At 33.3% G+C, this 19,642-nt stretch overlaps 2 protein-coding genes across 15 annotated transcripts; both read right to left on the reverse strand.

Annotated features, from left to right (window-relative positions):
- Positions 1 to 1,776: 1,776 nt before the first annotated feature.
- On the reverse strand, positions 1,777 to 8,144 carry LOC130950585 (pentatricopeptide repeat-containing protein At1g66345, mitochondrial). 14 transcript variants are annotated; one of them, XM_057879130.1, is made up of 5 exons: positions 7,726 to 8,144; positions 7,127 to 7,192; positions 4,979 to 5,134; positions 3,921 to 4,206; positions 1,777 to 3,669 (listed from the first exon to the last, which is right to left on the reverse strand). In XM_057879130.1, the coding sequence occupies exon 5, from the start codon at positions 3,616 to 3,618 to the stop codon at positions 1,975 to 1,977; it is 1,644 nt and encodes a 547-aa protein (XP_057735113.1). In that variant the 5' UTR covers positions 3,619 to 3,669; positions 3,921 to 4,206; positions 4,979 to 5,134; positions 7,127 to 7,192; positions 7,726 to 8,144; the 3' UTR covers positions 1,777 to 1,974. The 14 variants fall into 14 exon arrangements, with proteins under 14 accessions (XP_057735113.1, XP_057735108.1, XP_057735112.1 ...); XM_057879125.1 differs by lacking the exon at positions 7,726 to 8,144 and adding an exon at positions 7,319 to 7,718; XM_057879129.1 differs by lacking the exon at positions 7,127 to 7,192.
- Positions 8,145 to 12,127: 3,983 nt separating this feature from the next.
- On the reverse strand, positions 12,128 to 15,420 carry LOC130949282 (glutathione S-transferase T3-like). Its single transcript, XM_057878048.1, has 3 exons — positions 15,332 to 15,420; positions 12,893 to 13,256; positions 12,128 to 12,736 (listed from the first exon to the last, which is right to left on the reverse strand). The coding sequence occupies exons 1-3, from the start codon at positions 15,418 to 15,420 to the stop codon at positions 12,128 to 12,130; spliced, it is 1,062 nt and encodes a 353-aa protein (XP_057734031.1).
- Between the last annotated feature and the right edge of the window lie 4,222 nt (positions 15,421 to 19,642).

The raw sequence follows: 19,642 nt of genomic DNA on the forward strand, positions 1-19,642 counted from the left end.
TTAATTATTTTCTATCAATACGCATCACAGATTTGATAGTTTGCAGATCTTGTCCTCCTCCATCAAGACCCACACTACATGCGTACATTTATCATTTGCTCACGTACGTTTCAACAGATGAGGAAAAAAAATTGCTTCCTCGCGGTAGCATTACCCAATTATTTCTTGCTTTAATAGGATATGCAAGTTTTTTGAATGAGTTGATAAAAGAGAAGACAAGACTGATTCGAATCAACTCCAAGGTGCAATAAGAAGACAAAAAATATAACAAAAACGTTTTAGTTACAATAGATAGGACCTACTTACAAAATTTAAAATAGTTTAAAAATTCAATTAAAAGAAATATAAAATTTAATTATAATTTTGATAAAATTATATAAATTAATAGAATAATTAAACTTTTATTTATATATAGATTTTGTTAATGGCGTCGTTTGATTCATGTAGCCGACCCCACTTAGTGGGACAAGGCTTTGTTGTTGTTTTTTATAGATTTTGTCAATATTGCAAATCTTTATGGATAGAAATAATAATTTTTTTCTTTCATGAATATAAAAAATTTATTTCGTTTATTCATAGATAGTTTTATTAATATTTTGTACTTTTATGAATAAAAATAATAATTTATTTATTTTTAAATAAAGACAAATGAACCTTTAAACTTAGACTAAACAACGAAAAATGGCTTTTAATTATTAAATCACTTCTAAATTTGTTAACAATTAAAATATTTTAATTTTAACATGTCATAAAAATAATAAAAAGAATGCACTTATATGGAACAAATACTTATGTATTTGCCTTCTTGAGTATTTAATCTAAAATTTTATGGTTATATTTGAATAACTAATTAAAAAATATATGTAAAAAGGACAACAAAATTTAATCTCTAATTTTTTAAAATTATATTTGACTATTTACAACAAAAAACTTAAAAAAAATATTCAAAATTTTTAAATTTTAGAATAAAAATATTTTTTTTAGTCATTTTACAAAAAAATTATATTAAATTCTAATTTTTAAAGTCTTAATATATATTTAAAGATAAAGTACTCTTATTAATAATTTAGTAATTCAGATATCTTTAGTAATGTGCTCCTAAATTTATAAAAAGAGATACAAACTACCAAAACCTAAAAAGAGGCCACCATCTCTTTTCAGACTTTTTTTTTTATAAACGAGAGAATAGTGGGTACATTGGCTCAACAGAGAGTTTCACAAAATTATGGGCGGAGACAAATCAAAGGTCGTCAAGTTGGTTCCTCTGTCGTAGTATCCTATTAACAAATTCCGATTATTGTCCCGTGTGCAACCATCTTTGAGTTCACCATTTTTGAGTTGCTAAGCAAACCATCTTTGAGTTCACCATTTTTGAGTTACTAGCTTAGCGTTCAACTATATGTGGTACGACATCATTGGTGTTGAGGTTGATGATAAAGAAGGTGGAAGTTTGGTCATTACGTTGAAGGTGACTAATAAAAAAAAGAAGGCATCCATACTAAGGCTGAAATTGGTGGTGGAAGATGGTTGTAGGTTAGAAAAAGAAGGTGGTGCTCGATGGTTATAGACTTATAATTGTTGAAGCTGGTGAAAACAGAAAGAACCAAGATGAAGAAGAAAATGAATATTTCTATACAAAATTCTTTTTATAAATTATACAGATTTTTTAAAAATGGTTTGAAAAATGATAAATCTCTTTTTTACATATATTTTTTTATTGAGAATAAGAATAAATTAACTTGCATTTCAGCTATTGATATATACATTGCAGAAAATAAAAAAGGAAAAGTTTAGGGAGCCAGCAACTTTATTAAATTCTGGCATGTAACTAACAAAAAAAAGTGAGCCATTGGATGAAATCTCACACCATTAAAATCATCATTAATAGCTATTTGATAGCTACAAATCACAAAAGTTGCTGCCCCTAGCACTCCACGAAAAGGAAAAGTGAACTAGCTTCTAAAAGGATAACCTTCACTTATGTATTACTAAAGAATCCATTTCGTTCTGAAGATGCAGGGCCCTTATGCTGTAACCCTTCTGCCTATAGCCAGCAATCAACGTCTTGTATATAGTAACAGACGGGGTTAGCGGCTGACCCTTCATAATCCATAGATATTTATCCGCATCTTCGAGCTTTCCACAATGACATAAACACTGAATTATTGATGTAAAAACAGATAATCCAGGAGACATAGACCTGTACTCCATCTCATAATATAACTTTAAAACTTCCTGAATCTCGTCCTTCTTGGCATAACCCTCTATTAGATGAGTGTACGTGATATCACTTGGTGAGAATCCCTTATCTAACAATAAAGTCAACCTGGAGTTAGCTTGCTCCACATGCCCCTTTGCGCAGAGCTTTTCTACCATCGTGTTAAACGATAAACAACTAGGAATAAGCCCAATACTCAACATTTTATCGCAAGCACTCAAACACCCCTCCAACTGCTCCAAATTAGCATATCCAATTATAAGATGATCAAAAGTCTCACCATATGGTTTCAAGCCTCTTTCTTCCATTGCTTGCATCAAAACATTCGCTTGTTCAATTCGGCCCTCTCTACAGTATGCTCCTATAAATGATGTATATATAAAAGAGTTTGCTTGGAAACCTCTTCTCTCCATCTCTTCATACATCTCCCATCCGGAATCCAAACTTCCCAACCTAATCCTAGCATGAATAATCAGAGAATAAGCAACTGAGTGAGGAATCAAATTCTTCTGTAACAACCTTTTCAACAACACAACTACCATGCTTTCTTCCATTTTTCCCTGCTCTAAGACTCTGAAAATTAAGCTAGAATTTACAATCACTGAAGGACTAGAATTCCACTTCCCCATAATCCTATCTAATGCATCCACAATTTTCTGCAGCTGCCCATCCTTGCACAGTGCATTGATCATGATCCTCAAAGTTGCTAGATTAGGGTATGTCCGTTCTTGAATCATGTGCTCATAAACATCCCAAATTAGACCAAATTGATCTGATTTTTGCGCGACATGAAGCAAAGTGTTGAAACTTACGAGGCTGATGGAGAATCCATGTTTCTCCACATATAGGCAAACCTCAAAAGCAACATCAGTCAGCCTTAGCTTTGCGTAGGCCTGTATCAGCAAATCAAATACAATAGGATGTGAATCAGTAACCGGGTAGCAGCCAAGAAGTGTATCTGCGACCATAACCCTTGAGCTGCTTTCCTTGGTTTTGTTCAACAATGATTCGAGCAATGCACAAGCATCGTTAAGCAACCTAGCTCCAACCAAGATATGGATTGCTATGCAGTAACACCGAATTCCATGTTCAATATTTCTCCTCTTTGTGGACCAGTGAAAGAAACCCAAGGCACACTTTGCATCACTGGGGTCCTTCAATTCCAGGAGCACTCGCTCAACCATCAAGTCATTCAACATAAACGTACCAAATTTGATGCTTATAGTATCCCAGTTCCAACCCCTTCTGAATGAGTTGCATATTGCAGTAACATCATCATTATTATGCTTTGACACGGCTTGTGTATGAAGAAGCCGTAAATGTTGAAAGTGGTGTCTGGAAAAATTAATCCTAGTGAAGAGATTGAACGGTTTGGAACTTACTTGGTGAATAAAAGTCATTGTTCTGCGGCCAGCAACCCAAGTAAAGCCTCCACTTTGCTTCTCAATTTTCTGTACATCAAAGACATTGTGGGTTCAATTAAGATGACAGTCAAGAAAATTGCTTCACTCTTTCTCATATAAACTCAATACAACCAAAAAACTCAAATTAAAAGAGACTAAATGAAGTTTGGAACACAAAAAGGTTTGGACTATAGTTTGGAAGAACAAGAGTAAAGGAGTGTATAAAGTGCTGAGTCTACTCCATATTCCAGTTTAAAATGAACAAAGGCAACAATCAATCATAAAGAAAATGCCTCTACCAGGTAATGGTCAGAATTAGGGCCTCAATTTGTGGGGTTTTGAATCAGATACATGTACCCGGCTCTCAAAGATTAAGCCTCTTGAAAGGCAGAATTTCTTATGTGACCAAGTGCACTGCTTGTGAAAGGGCCGGATGACCACCAAAACATTATGTATTTTGTACATTTTGACACTTCCAAAGCTTGTTCCGTCCAACTACTGTCGTCAGACACGGGAGTGTCTGTGTGTTCTTCTTAAGTACAGGTTTAGGCAGAAGAATCCTGTTCGAACCAAGCCAATCAGTTACTGCACATTAACATCCATATTCAGCTTTAATAAGCAAACCAACAAAAACAAACTAAACAGAAATTTGTGTTCAGCGTTCAGTTTGTGGTTTTATATAGTAACAGTATATACTATATTCTTGCCAAAAAAACGGATCTTAATATTATTGAAATTCTCCGGTAGTTACAAAATTGTAGAGGATACTCATTGACTAAATTAAATCTGATCAGACTCCCTGATTTATTTCATTAACCTGTTCTATAAAAGTAGGGTTGTACATGGTTATGGTTAATCCAAAAACCAAACCTGTTTTTGGTTAACCAAAAGCTTAGTTTAGGTTAATTAACCAAATTGGTTTTACATGACAAAACCGGTTAGGAAATTTAAAAACTGATTTTTAACCGATTATTAAAATAAAAACCACTTTTTAAAAAATAACCTGTTTCTGTATAGAAAAACCGGTTTTATACTGAAAAACCAATTTTTACACTAAAAAACCAGTTTTTACAACGAAAAACCGATTTTAACACAAAAATCAATTTTTTTGCATACAAAAACGGTTTTTGCACAATCTGTGTGATAAAGAAGCAGTACCACACATGTAACCTGCACAGCAACATAAAGAGAGTTTGTATACTGAAATAAAGATATAAAGCTAATAAAATGAAAGTTTCTGCGCTTAAACATATCACAATCATCACACAGTAGTGGGATTTTCATAAATATATAAATTTTAAGTTTGCATATCTGCCTTTTCTACATTTTTTGAAACCTGTGGAATCTAAACACCTACCTATATATTGGGCATACAGAGATTGCATAAAGAAGGCGAGGTTGGTAGAAGGACCAGATTCATAAATGTAGGAGAACTTCTTAGAAAGCCATACCCTCTTCATATCAAATGCTCTGCAAACTCTGACATGGGTACATCACGATCGGCTACCTCATTCTGAATAAGAAGCCATAAAATATAATTATGAAAGTCAGAGTTTCAAACAATGTTAAACATTAATAGAAAAATATAACCAAAAAATTCTATCTCCAAGCTTAACATCAATAGAAAAATCAGAGTTTCAAACAATGCAATGGAATTCATGGCAGAAATTTGCATGCATACACAAGAAAATACATATAAATTTTCAAATACAAAATGTAAAACAATTTGAACCAGAAATTATAATAACCAATAACATGCTTGCAAAACGCTAACACCAAAGCATATTAATTAAAGACATAAAATTCACGTGTAAATTAATTAAATGTAATCAATTAATCAACTCTCAAAATGTAGTGTGCCCACCATTGAGACAAAAAACAGCAAAGTATTAAAAACAGAACCTTCCTAGTCTACAAATACAGTAACAAGATCTTTCATGGAAGAAGCACACAAAGGAGCAGTGCTGGGCCGAAGAGCAAAATATCTGGAATGGTCGAAGTGAAATCAGCATAATCAAGTGTGTTATTGGGACTCTACTATCATTTCATTCATAAGCATTTAAGTTAAAAGAATATTTGGACTGAAGAGTGAAGACACTTGTTTAAGCTCAAGTATAGGATATTTGGATTAGCAAGTGATAAAATGACCAACAGAAGAGAACACAATTATAGAATGCTCATAACAAAATCTGCTAAATTGTACACAATAGCAAATAGGAGTTAATCAAGCAGTGAATTCTTCCTATCCGAAAAATAAAAATCAGTGAATTCCAGCAAAACCTCTTGAGCATAGAAAGATATCTAGTGCACCCATCATACTTCTCTAATGCTTTACTTTCTTTGCCATATCTGCTCCATCCCACTGAACTAACCGTGTTTCTTCGACTCTAGCTTGACATTACTCAACCCACTCAAAGCCCCATTTTTCACTTTATCTCCTTTCTACATCAATTAATCATTTTCATGTGTTGTTTGTAATATATTGTTCTTCCATCAAACAACAAAAAACAGCAAAGTACAAAGGAAGGGCCTCAATGCATACACAAGCATATGATCCAATCATTTCACAAATTGTGGAATAAAACAAAGAGAGGAGTTGAAACAATCACAGTTTATTTTTTATCATATGCACCCAAAATAACCCTCTCTCCCACATACATTATCTATATGAACAAACAAGAATAATCACCAATCACAGTTTATTTTCCTAACGAATTTTGTCTTAGGGTCATAAAAATGGGGAAAATAATCACCAAAATTTCTATATGAACAAACAAGAATAAACGAAAACAACAAAGAAAATAAGATAAGGACTACTTTGATCCGAATTTTTATAGTCACCGATGAACTTTGTTGGGATTATTTTACCAAAAATCACCAATCCTGCGAACCAAACCGGTCATCGAACCTTTCTGGTTACTGATTTACTGGTTTATTGATTTAACCAGTTCAACCATAATTCAACCGGAAAACTGTTTTATAATAAAATAATAAATAAAATATAAATAAAAATACACTAAAGTATAATTATAATCTAATATAAATTTTAAAATATCATCCAAATTAAAAGTACTACATATTCCACAATGTTATAATCTCATTCAAATACAAACTCAAAAATCAAATAACAAAGGAAAGAAGTGTCATATAAACTACAAAGGAGATAAGTGTCATATAAACTACAAAGAATATTAAATATTGTATAATGTATCTCAAGGGACATTATTGTATATATTTACAAATAAAACAATTGTATGTAACCCACAGCAACAATAATCAGACGGGGTAAAAATCAAGTACTAAATATTGAATTGAAAATTTAATAGCAATGAAATTTGTTATAGAATTTCATGAGACTACAGGGGACATGGGCTGCAGTATATTCTTGGCATCTAGTTGACTACAGAAGAAACTTATTTTAGTAACAAAGATATCAATAAAATGAATCTAATGCCACTGCAGAATTAAAATACTTTGGCACCTTATCCACATCCATGTGACTTACAAGAGCAGCGCCAGCAGTGGGACCAAAGGCTGATACCACATTCAAAACACCTTCAGGAAGTCCAGCCTGCTAAGCAGATTATAAATTCGGAAGAAAGATTGATCATCAAAGCTATTTCAATTTAAACTATGTCTCTTTATATCCTCCAAACCAGTAAATGAGCATGGTTCCATTAACAGAGAATATGTCCACCTCATGAAATAGTTTTGCTGCGTACAAAGCAGACAATGGTGTCTGCTCAGCGGTTTTGAGAACAATAGTATTGCCACAGGCCAATGCCGGTCCAACCTTCCAAGCAAACATGAGAAGAGAGAAATTCCAGGGAATGATCTGACCAGCAACACCGATCGGTTCGTACAATGTTTGCACATGATATTGCCCATCAGCAATGTTTTCAATGTTTGCAATGTTTTCAATAACAATATTGTAGGCTTACAACAACCCATTAATCTCAACATAGATAATTAGACACAGTGATACACAATAAAAAAAAATTAACAGTAGCAAGGTTGAATCAAGAATATCAGAATTAAATCACAGATTAAATGATTAACTAACAAACTAAAACCACAATTACAGTTACAAAAAAAAAAAAAAACCTTCGAGGGAAGGGCTGCGCGATGGAACAGAGCTGACGCCGCTGAAGGGACAGGAACGCAGTGGAACAGAGCTGGCGCGGCGGGACAGTGGCTGTGCGATGGAGGCTTCAACGTTCGAACGATGGCTGCGCGATGGAGGGAAGGAAGTTTCGACGTTTGCTGCGCGATGGAGGGGAAGTGAGGGAGCAGGCGGTGGCTGTTCGAAGTTGGAAGGTTGCGACGGTGGCTGTTTGAAGTTAGAAGTTGCGACGGCGACGGTAGCAGGGGATGGCTGGACGGAAGTGAGGGAGGAGCAGGAGCTCAGAGAGCTCTGGACAGTGGCTGAGTGTGAGAGAGTGCGTTTTGGTTAGGGCTGGAATTAGGGTTCGGGTTCCTCTACACAGCCAAACGATGGCGTTTCAGCAAATTCAAAAAACCGAGCAGATTATGGTTCGATTCGACCGATCGATTTCTGGCCAGTTCAATTATTCAAAGACGTTTTTAGAATCTACGATTTTTGACATTTGATCAATTTGTTTTTTGCGTCGATTCATTATTCGACTGGTCAATTCGAACTTATTTTTAGAACTTTGTTTAGAATTTAAATATTTGGCTTTTGAAAACAGGATTTCTCTAAATTTGGTTAGTCCGTTCAAAATTAGTTTTATAAATTTGGTTTTGAGTAACCAATTTTAAATAATAAGAATATAATTTTTAAAATTATTGTATTAAATTGATTAATTAAAATATAATTATAATTTTTTAATCGATTAATTATATTTTGATTTTTTAATGTACACTCCTATTCAAAAGATATGTATATTTTATTTTATTTTTTTTAATAAATTTATCATATTAAAATCGCATAGTATAGTTTCGTTTTTTTAAATAATTAAATATTTTTTTAAGGTAAATTGAATGCTCCAATTTAAACATTAAAAATTTTAAATTTTAATTTAATACAAATTTAACTCTATAATTTCAATTCTTCTTAAATTTTACTGCACCAAATCGAATGATTTGATTTTTGCTCAAACTATTTTACATTTAGGTATATGGTTATACTTTTAATTTTTTATACTGATTTTTTTAAGTCAATAAAACTTAGACTTTAGATCTTTAAGCCATAAAAATTTTAATATTATATCATAGTTAAAAATTTAAATTAATAAATAAAAATACATAAGTAATTATATCTTAAGACTGATTAATTATTTGTCAAAATTAGCCGACCTTCTAAAAGTTTTTGTTATCAATTTAACTTTTGGATTTGGGCGAGCTCTGATTTACGAGAAATTAGTCATTAGCTTATTAGGTTAGAGGATATCGTGGACAAAAAAAAAATGTATGAGTTTATAATTTTTATAATGTTCTAAAAAATATTTGATAACATGAAAAATTGAGATTTAAATAACTATTGAGTTTATTATTTTTATAATGTATGAGTTTTATTATTCTAATTTAAAGGTAATTAGATCTTTATTATTTTACTTTATTATTTTTTCACTTTAGAAAAGATTAATCTAATATTGGATTAGCTCAATTCAATTTGCAATTACGTTTAATTATTTAATTGAAATGTTATTTATACAGTAAATTAAAAATAATTCAAAATTATTTATATTAGACAATTTTTAATTGGTAATATATGTAAATATTATGTAGATTTAATTTTAAATTTAGTTTTTTATTTTAGAGAAAAATAAGATAATTAAAATAAAATTAGAAAAAATGAAGAAAGAAATCATATCGAGAAAAAAGAAGGAAAAGAAAAAATATTAGGAAAAAAAAGATGAGAGATAAAAAAAAAAGAAAGGAGCTGACAAAGAAAAAGAAAAAATATAAAAAAGAACAGTAACAAAAAAAAAGAGAAAAAAGAAAAAAAAAGCCAAACATTAGAAGAAGAGAAAGAAAAAAAAATTAATTTAAAACATAAGTAAAAAATAACTTATTATTCATCTAAAAGCAAAAGAGAAATTTATATTATAATAGACAATAATTTTAAAATTAATATAATAAAATATAATCCTTTACCACTTAAAAACAAAAATTCGATAATAAAATACAAAATTGATTAATATGTATTACACATTATAGTATTAGCGATCCAATAGTTTTTGTCAACAAACATAGCCATCTTCTGTTAATAACTTATGTACACAAATATTTCAGCCAAACACTAAATTTAACCTTTCTGTCAAATCTTGTAGGGGATAACAAAGAGAATCGAATAAAGTAGGGGTTAAATCCAGACTCAATGCTATATAAGTTAGCTGATAGACTCTATAAATATTTTTATACAAGAGCTCAGATTTTTGTGTCAGATTTGGAAGAAGCTCTTAAGATCATCTCCACTAGGGAACTCATCCCAATTCTTATTTATAGCCCACCTGTCAGAAAAAATAATTCCACATCAGCTTTTGCGTCATAAACAGTAAATAGGAACTCAAAACATCTCTTTCTTTCCTATTAGGAGGAACTAGCTTTAGTCCCTATTGCGGTCCCACTTAATTAATTAATTAATTAATTAATTAATTAATTAAAATAATTAAAATTAATATAATTACTATTTCTTACAATAATATTTTTTAAATTTATAAATTCAAAAATAATTCATTGTTACAAAATATTAATATTAAAAAAATTATATAAAAAAATAATACACAATATATAATTCGACACTATACTAATTTATAAAATTATTTAATATAAAAAAAATAGTTAAGCACTATAGTTAACGACATGTATTGTAAAATTGTCATATGTGTTCAATCAAGTCCTCTTTCAACTGTCTATGTTACTGCTTATTTCGAAGTTGGGCATTTCTTTGGAGAAATTGATGGTATGGTGCAAAATCTTCCTCTCCCAGCTGAGGTTGTGATAACCCATTTTCGACATTGTCATATTCTAAGTTTTGAGCAAAATTTCCTGCATAAGTGTCTCTTTCATCCTCAACAATCATTTATGGAATATAATACAAGCTTGCATTATGTTTGCAAGTTTCTTCTTTCCCCAAAAGTATGCTTGACCACGTATAATTGCAAAGCGTGCTTACAACACTCCGAATGCTCACTCTACATCTTTTCTTTGCCCTTCTTGGTATTGTGTAAATAACTTGCGTTTCTCCCCCTTGTGATTTTGAGATTGATTTGACAAATGTGGCCCATTCAGGATAAATATCATCTACTAAATAGTATCCCATAGTATAGTTATTACCATTAATAGTAAAGTTTATGTCCGAAGCACGGTCATTTAGAATATCATTGAACACTGGCGAACGATCTAACATATTGATATCATTATTTGAACCAGAAACCCCAAAGAACACATGCCATATCCAAAGGTCTGAAGATGCTACAACCTCAAGTACTATGGTTGCAACTCCACGATAACCACTCATGTACATACCTTTCCACGCCTTTGGACAATTCTTCCATTGCCAATGCATGCAGTCAATGCTACCTAACATGCCAGAAAAGCGACAATCTTCCGCCATTTGTAGCAGGCGTCATATATCATTTGAATTTGGTTTTTACAAGTATTCATTCTCGAACACCGAAATGACACCTTCAACAAATTTTTCCAAGCATTCAATTGTAGTGCTCTCGCCTATGCGCACATAATCATCTTTGGCATCAGCAGCTACGCTATATGCTAACATCCGTATCGCAGCAGTGCATTTTTAGAGTGGTGACAAGCCCCTTCTCCCAGTTGCATCGACCCTCTATTGGAAATACGAATAGGCATTTGAGAGAGCATCTACTATCCGAAGGAACACATGTCTTCTTATTCGAAATCTCCGTTGAAAAATGTCAGCATTATACACCGACTCATCTGCAAAGTAATCTTGGAAAAGGCGATCATGTCTTGCTTCTCGATCTCTGTTGATCCATCTACGAGGAGTTGGGATAGAGCTTCTATCAGTATCTTCTTCTTCTGAATCATCAAGTAAACACTCATTGATCCAATTATCTATGAGTGTGTTATCTCGCCGTCTTCTTTTACCATACAAAGCTTCATTAAACATATCATCAAAATTTTTAGCCATAGCTTGAGGTATGTTTTAGTATTCCTTTAAGGTGAGAAACTAGATTTGGAATGAAGTTGCTGAATTATTGATAGTTGATATTTATAAGTGTGTCCGCAACAGGGAGCTACTTCTCGATGACTAGTTTTGCAATGGCTAGTTTTTTCTTGTCTTAGTTTAAAACGGCTAGTTAACGGCTAGTTTTTTCTTGTCTAAGTTTAAAACGTCTAGTTTTGCAACGATCACTTTCATAAACAATAACGGCACAATAATATTGACTAATTTAAAATGTTACATCAGAAATGAATAAAACAGACTACATCACATACCAGTAATACGCAATAAAAATAAAAATATACTACTTAACTCTACGAATACAAGGAACCATTAAGTAAATCACTTATTGATTATTTTCTCACATGCAATCTCATGAAGAGCTCGTCGTTTTTCACTCATTGTAGATGTGTCCGCATTAAGTATTTGCATATCAATTTCTCTTTCCCTTTTCTTAGCCATCCTTTCCATTTCCCTTTCCTTTACATTTATCTCCATTTCTTTAATATACCTTTGAGTTTGTAATTCTTGTACTTTCATTCCAGCTTGAATCTGTAACTCCTTTTCTTTGATTGACATCTTCTTTTTTCTATGTTCCTTCTCCTCTTCTCTTTCTTTTTTCCTATCCATTAGTTCCTTTTCTCTAACATTTTTAATATCTTCCAAGAGAGATAGTTTCTTAGCAACCGATGATTTCTTCTTGCTAAGATCTTCAGACATTTGTGTTTTTTCCTTACCCTTTCTTTTGCTCTTCTTTGATCCTTGTGGGCGAACGGGAGAGTCCACACTGGTTTCATCACACAACGGTGCTTCTAGATTTGATGATGATGATGAATATGCTCCAGTTGCACCAACTTTGGTTCTCTTTGAGCCTCCACTCTGTGTAGGTAGTTGGCTTCTCCATTTTTGCTCCAAACGAAGTATATTCCAATGCCTTTCGAAAGTGAATTTCTGACCATAATGTGTGGAATAAAGTTTATAGGCCAACTCTTTTATATCGTCAGCATTCGAATCACTCCTTATGTTTCGACTAGCTTGATCGTAGCAACCAGCGAATTGTGCAACTACTTTGTTGATCTTATATCATCGTTTCTTACATGCAACTACCTCCCTTTTTATGTCGGAGTTGAATTCCACATAATAAATGTGAATTCGACTCCAAAATGTTTCGCCCTTTTGGTTGGTACCAACTATAGGGTCAGTTGAAATATTTAACCATGCACTGATCAATATCTCATCCTCTTCCCATTGCCAATGTTGAATACTATCTTGCCTACGATTTTCAAAGTCATCTTCATTTAGGTCGATAGCATCTAATCCACGAGGGTTGGCAAAATCTGAATATTGTGAATTTGGACTACATTGTATCGGAGTCTGAGGGGATGGATTAAAAGAGCCACCAACACCAAATGAACTATGTCTCGATGCACTGAATTGAGTTGAAAATGGCAAAGATGTTGGAGCAACATTTCTGATAGAATGATTAAATACAGATGAAAATGAAAAATGTGGTGTTTGTGAATGTTAATTTTGTGGTTGGAACATAGGAAATTGATTATTATAAGGAGTTTGAAAATTAAAATTAGGAAGATTTTGTAAATTTGAATTTTGAAATGTATTCCGTAGTGTGAAGTTTTGATTTGGAATTTGAGAGTTTGAGGTTTGAGATTGTTAGGTATTTGGAGTTTGAGAAAAATTTTGTAAGTAATTGAAAAAAGAGTTGAGTTAGTTTGGATCCATTTTTCCGAATAAAAAATAGTAGCAGTAGAACTTTGATTTTGCAAGATTTGAAAGAAGATGAAGAAGAGTAGAAGAAAGTGTGAGAATAGAAGTGTATGTGTATATATAGAGAACAAAATATTAATTTATTAACAAGAACGACAATATAGTAACGGCTAGTTTTGCAACGGCTAGTTTTATAATATAATTAGTATTTCAAATTTCATACATAAAAATGACCCACTCACCAAAAAATTATTTTATAATATGTAAAAAATTAAAATTATTTTTTTATGTAAACAAAGTTAATTAATTATAATTTAATATAATAATATAAATAATATTCAATGTTAATTTAATTATTTATATTAATTATGATTTAAATAATTAATATAAATTATTAATTAAGTAAAATTATAATTAATTATTATAATTATTAATAAATTAAATATAATTTAATTATTTAATATAATTCTTTAAATAATTATATTGAATAAGTAAATCATATTTAATTTATAAATAATTATAACAATTAATTATATACGTAAAGAAAAAATATATATATATATATATATATATATATATATATATATATATAGTTAACATATTATGTCATCTTCTATATGTATATAAAATATTGTTAATTTTATTAATAAAATATTATTTAATTTTTTAATTTAATTAACACATATTTGTTTATCATTGGTTATAATTGAAAGAAGTCAAGTCCCTCTTAGCAGGGCTTCATTTGCTTCGAAAATTGTGATGGAACTCACTTTCATTTTCTTCTAACGACTGGTCTCCACTTTTTGTCAGACGAGTAGTAAATAGGGCTTTCATTTTATCACCATTGGACATGCTCTAATGCCATCATCATTACAAGAGTCATGCAACAACTTAAAATGGGTATGTATAATATGTCAAGGAAAATATTAGAGAAAACATAAATTGTTTCATTGGTACAAAGGGTTTAGAAAAGAAAAGAAGAATAATTTAGAAAAGTATCATATTCATTTCTTCACTTGATTACAAGGTTCTTACCAATATATAGACCAAGAATACGCTAATTATAGAATAATATCATAATAAATTACATTGATATTTTTCTGATTCTCTTTGATATTTTTCTGATTTTGTTCCCTAATTATGATATTCTAATACTCTCCTTCAAGGTGAGTAGTGGTATCACCAATACTCAGCTTGGTTAGAACTTTAGCAAAGGCTTGTCTTGAAACTACTTTAGTAAAAATATCAGCCAACTGATCTTTTGAACTCACAAATGGAAGCTCAATAGTACCATTTTCAATTTTTTCTTTGATAAAGTGTCGATCCACCTCAGCATGTTTTGTTCTATCATGTTGTACAAATGCTGATTGCGATTTTGTTGTCACATTTAAACTAGCTTGGCAATTGTGGTGGAAACCTAATCTCAGTCATCAATTTTTTTATCCACAATACTTTAATTATACCTTTAACGATCCCTCGAAATTCTACCTTTGCGCTTGAAAGTGCTACAACTTTATGCTTCTTGCATTTTCAAGTTATCAGGTTCCTTCCAACAAGTGTAAAGTAACTAGCTGTTGATCTTCTATCGCTTGGGTTGCTCGTCCAATCTGCATCAGGGTATGCCTCAATCTTCAAATGACCATTCGTTTTGAATATGATTCCACTTCCTATAGCTTCTTTCAAATATCGAACTATCCTCATAGCGACTTCCATATGATCTTCTTGTGACTTATGCATAAACTGACTTACAATTCCCACATCATAAGCTATGTCAGGCCAGTATGTGATAAGTAAATTAGTTTACCAACCAGTCGCTGGTACCTTTCTTTATCTGGTAGGGTGGCACTTTCTACTATCTTCAACTTGTGATTAACCTGCCTAGGCGTATCTATTGGTTTGTAATCCACCATTCCTGTTTCTGCCAGAAGGTCCAAAATGTACTTTCTTTGGGAGATAAAGATTCCTTTGCTGGGTCGTAGAATCTCTATTCCTAAGAAATATTTTAGTCTTCACAAATCCTTCATTTCAAAGTCTGTAAATAGGTTCTTTTCCAATTTTGCAATTTCTTCAGCATCACTTTCTGTTATGATTATATCATCCACATAGATTATTAAGCAAGTGATTAAATCTCCCTATTTTTTCAAATAAAAAAGGGTATGATCAGAGTTGCTTTGTTTGTACCCATACTTTTTCATGGTCACTGTGAATCTTCCAAACCAAGTACGTGGAGATTGTTTAACCCCATAAAGAGCATTCTTTAACCGGCAAACTTCATGTTTTCTAAATCCCGTTGAGAAACCTGGAAGAGCATCCATGTGCACTTCTTCTTTCAACTCTCAATGCAAGAAAGCATTCTTGATGTCAAATTGATGGAGTGGCCAATCTTCATCTACTGTTATTGAAAACAACATCCTGATGGTGTTAATCTTTGCAACCGATAAAAAAGTTTCAATGTAGTCGATACCATAGGTCTGTGTATAACCTTTGGCCACCAACCTCACCTTGTACCGTTCAATGGTGCCATCTGCCTTGTGTTTAATGGTAAAAACCCATTTGCACCCGACTAGCTTTTTTCCTATCGGTAGGATACACTTATCCCAAATTCCATTCTTCTCTAGAGCTTCCATTTTGGTATTCATGGCTTTACGCCATTCAACTTTCTCATTGGCTTCTCGGATAGTTCTTGGAATGTCTTCTGTCAAGAGTGTGGTAGAAAAATCCTTTGCAACATTTGCTATTCCTTCTCTAGCCACCCTTATCCGGTATCTTGAGTTATGAGAAATATGTTTTGGTGAGTACTAATCAGGAGGAATTCCTCTGTTTCTTCTTGGAGGAAGAATAAAGGTATTGGACTCTGGTTCTTCATGTTCCAGTGCTATATTGTTATTGTTAGTGGCCTCATTAAAAACAGAGAATAAATTACTAGATTGGCAATTACTTACCTCTTGTCTGGTATTCTCAAAAGGACTTTCATTGGTTGTATGTACTAAGTTATTTCCTACGTTGAGTGAAGTATGCTCGATGGCTCCATCTACTTACTCTGTTTGAACAGTTTCTGGGCAACAAAGGTTGTTTAGCCAACTTGGTGGTTCATTATTGTTTTCCTCCTGAATGCCATGTTGGTGGCTGAAGTAAAATTTGGATTCTAAAAAATCACAATTCATGGTCACATGAACACGATGAGTGATTGGATTATAGCACCTATACCCTTTTTGGTGTTTAGTATACCCAACGAAAACACATTTTTCTGCACAAGGATCAAGTTTAGTTCTATTGACTTTGGAAGTATGGACAAAGACGAAACATCCAAATACTCGAGGTGGTAAGGTTAGAATAGGCGGGATTGCAGTCTGAGTAGCCAAGACTTGTGAAGGTGTTTTGTGGTGGAGAACTTGGGTAGGTAGACGATTCAATAAGTAGGCAGAGGTCGCTATAGCTTCAGGCTAAAAAATTTTTGGAACTTGTGCATAAAAAAATATTGCTCGAGTCATCTCAGGTAACTTACGATTTCGCCACTCAGCCACACCATTTTGTTGGGGTGTATTTGGGCAGAAAGTTTGATGGATAAGGTCATTTTGCATAAAAAAATTGCGCATTGATTGGTTTATAAATTTTCCACCATTATCTGAGCGAAGTACTTGGATTTTTTTTGTTAAATAGAGTTTGAATCATTTGGTAGAAAACAAAGAATTTATTAGGTACTTCATATTTGTGTTTTAAAAAATATACCCAAGTCATGCGAGAGAAATTGTCCACAAATAACACACAATATTAAAAATTATTATGAACAATAGGGGCTGGGCCCTACACATCAGAGTGTATTAGAAAAAAAATAAAATTGACTCTAGTGTTGGTGAGATGAAAAAAAACTATGTGATTTTACAAGTTTCGCATTTGAGGGGTTCAGTGCTACTTGTAAGAAGATTAGGAAATAAAAAATTGAGATACCCAAATGAAGGATGTCCGAGACGCCTATGCCATAACCAAAGTTGTATAGTAACTGTTTCGTGAGCAAGCATGACATGACCCTGGTGTGCTACTTCATCAACGTAGTAAAGACCTTCTCGCTCAATACCACGCCCAATGATCTCCTTTGTAAGAATGTCCTGTAAAAGACAAACGATAGAGTACATGAGTACCACACAATTTAGTTCCTTTATTACTTGACTAACAGACAATAATTTTTTGTGATAGTGTAGGGACATAAAGGTAATTTTTTAATTTCAATTTTTTTGAAAAAGTAATGGAACCTCCTCCTTTAACATCAATTAATTTTCCACTAACTGTTTCAATATGGACTTTTGAGGGTATAGTCAAGCTGTTGAAATCATGGAGGTCATGAGTCATAGTATCGGTAGTCTCATGGTGCACGAAATTGCAATCACACTTTTGCAATCCCGCACAACTAACCAGCAAGTGCACTGGGTCGTCCAAGTAATACCTTGCGTGAGCAAGGGTCGATCCCACGGAGATTGTCGGCTTGAAGCAAGCTATGGTTATCTTGTACTTCTTAGTCAGGATATCAGAAATTATCAGGATTGGTTGTGAAAAGCAAAAGAACATGAAATAAGTACTTGTTATGCAGTAATGGAGAATAGGTTGAGGTTTTGGAGATGCTCCATCTTCTGAATCTCTGCTTTCCTACTGTCTTCTTCATCAAACACGCAAGGCTCCTTCCATGGCAAGCTGTATGTAGGGTTTCACCGTTGTCAATGGCTACCTCCCATCCTCTCAGTGGAAATGTTCAACGCACCCTGTCACGGCACCGCTATCCATCTGTCGGTTCTCAATCAGGCCGGAATAGAATCCAGTGATTCTTTTGCGTCTGTCACTAACGCCCCGCCTTCAGGAGTTTGAAGCTCGTCACAGTCATTCAATCATTGAATCCTACTCAGAATACCACAGACAAGGTTTAGACCTTCCAGATTCTCTTGAATGCCGCCATCAATTCTAGCTTATACCACGAAGATTCTGATTAAGGAATCCAAGAGATATCTACTCAATCTAAGATAGAACGGAGGTGGTTGTCAGGCACACGTTCATAGTTGAGAATATGATGAGTGTCACGGATCATCACATTCATCCGGGTTAAGAACAAGTGATATCTTAGAATGGAAGCAAGCATGATTGAATAAGAAACAGTAGTAATTGCATTAATCCATCAAGACACAGCAGAGCTCCTCACCCCCAACCATGGGGTTTAGAGACTCATGCTGTGGAAGGTACACAAAGAAACGTGTAAAGTGTCATCAGGTACAGATACAATGTCAAAAGATCCTATTAATAGTTAACTAGTAACCTAAGGTTTACAGAAATGAGTAAATGACAGAAAAATCCACTTCCGGGCCCATTTGGTGTGTGCTTGGGCTAAGCATTGAAGCTTTCATGTGTAGAGACCTTTTCTGGAGTTAAACGCCAGCTTTCATGCCAGTTTGGGCGTTTAACTCCAAGTTTTATGCCAGTTCCAGCGTTAAACGCTGGAAATTCTGAGGCTGATTTGCCAAGCCGGTTTGGGCCATCAAATCTCGGGCAAAGTATGGACTATTATACATTGCTGGAAAGCCCAGGATGTCTACTTTCCAATGCCGTTGAGAGCGCGCCAATTGGGCTTCTGTAGCTCCAGAAAATCCACTTCGAGTGCAGGGAGGTCAGAATCCAACAGCATCTGCAGTCCTTTTCAGTCTCTGAATCAGATTTTTGCTCAGGACCCTCAATTTCAGTCAGAAAATACCTGAAATCACAGAAAAACACACAAACTCATAGTAAAGTCCAGCAAAGTGAATTTTAGCTAAAAACTAATAAAAATATACTAAAAACTAACTAGATCATACTAAAAACATACTAAAAACAATGCCAAAAAGCGTACAAATTATCCGCTCATCATCTCACAATAAAAAATCCATTCATTTATTTTTTTAATTGGATTCTGTTTTTGGTCTGCCTTTCTTCCTCCTTACCTTCTAGCACAGTTTCAGCCCTTACCACCGCTGCTGCCTTGCCATCGTGACTTGCTTCCTCTCTTCTGGCCTCGCTGCCGCTGCTGCTAATGACCTCTGGGATGCTTAAAGCGGTGGTTCCCTTGCTTTGATTTTTTTATGACTTGGGATTATTTTCCCACCAATCTGGGTAGCC

The sequence above is a fragment of the Arachis stenosperma genome, chromosome 9 (genome assembly GCF_014773155.1).
Source record: "Arachis stenosperma cultivar V10309 chromosome 9, arast.V10309.gnm1.PFL2, whole genome shotgun sequence".
NCBI lineage: Eukaryota > Viridiplantae > Streptophyta > Magnoliopsida > Fabales > Fabaceae > Arachis > Arachis stenosperma.

Excerpts from the sequence above, each read along its gene's own strand:
- LOC130949282 (XM_057878048.1), bottom strand. The coding sequence starts at position 15,420 with ATGGTGGATTACAAACCAATAGATACGCCTAGGCAGGTTAATCACAAG. Across the intron at positions 13,257-15,331 it reads ACCCTACCAGATAAAGAAAG|AAATGTTGCTCCAACATCTT; the intron begins GTACCAGCGACT and ends TCATTCTATCAG. Across the intron at positions 12,737-12,892 it reads ACTCCGACATAAAAAGGGAG|AAATTCACTTTCGAAAGGCA; the intron begins GTAGTTGCATGT and ends CATTATGGTCAG.
- LOC130950585 (XM_057879129.1), bottom strand. The coding sequence starts at position 3,618 with ATGACTTTTATTCACCAAGTAAGTTCCAAACCGTTCAATCTCTTCACT.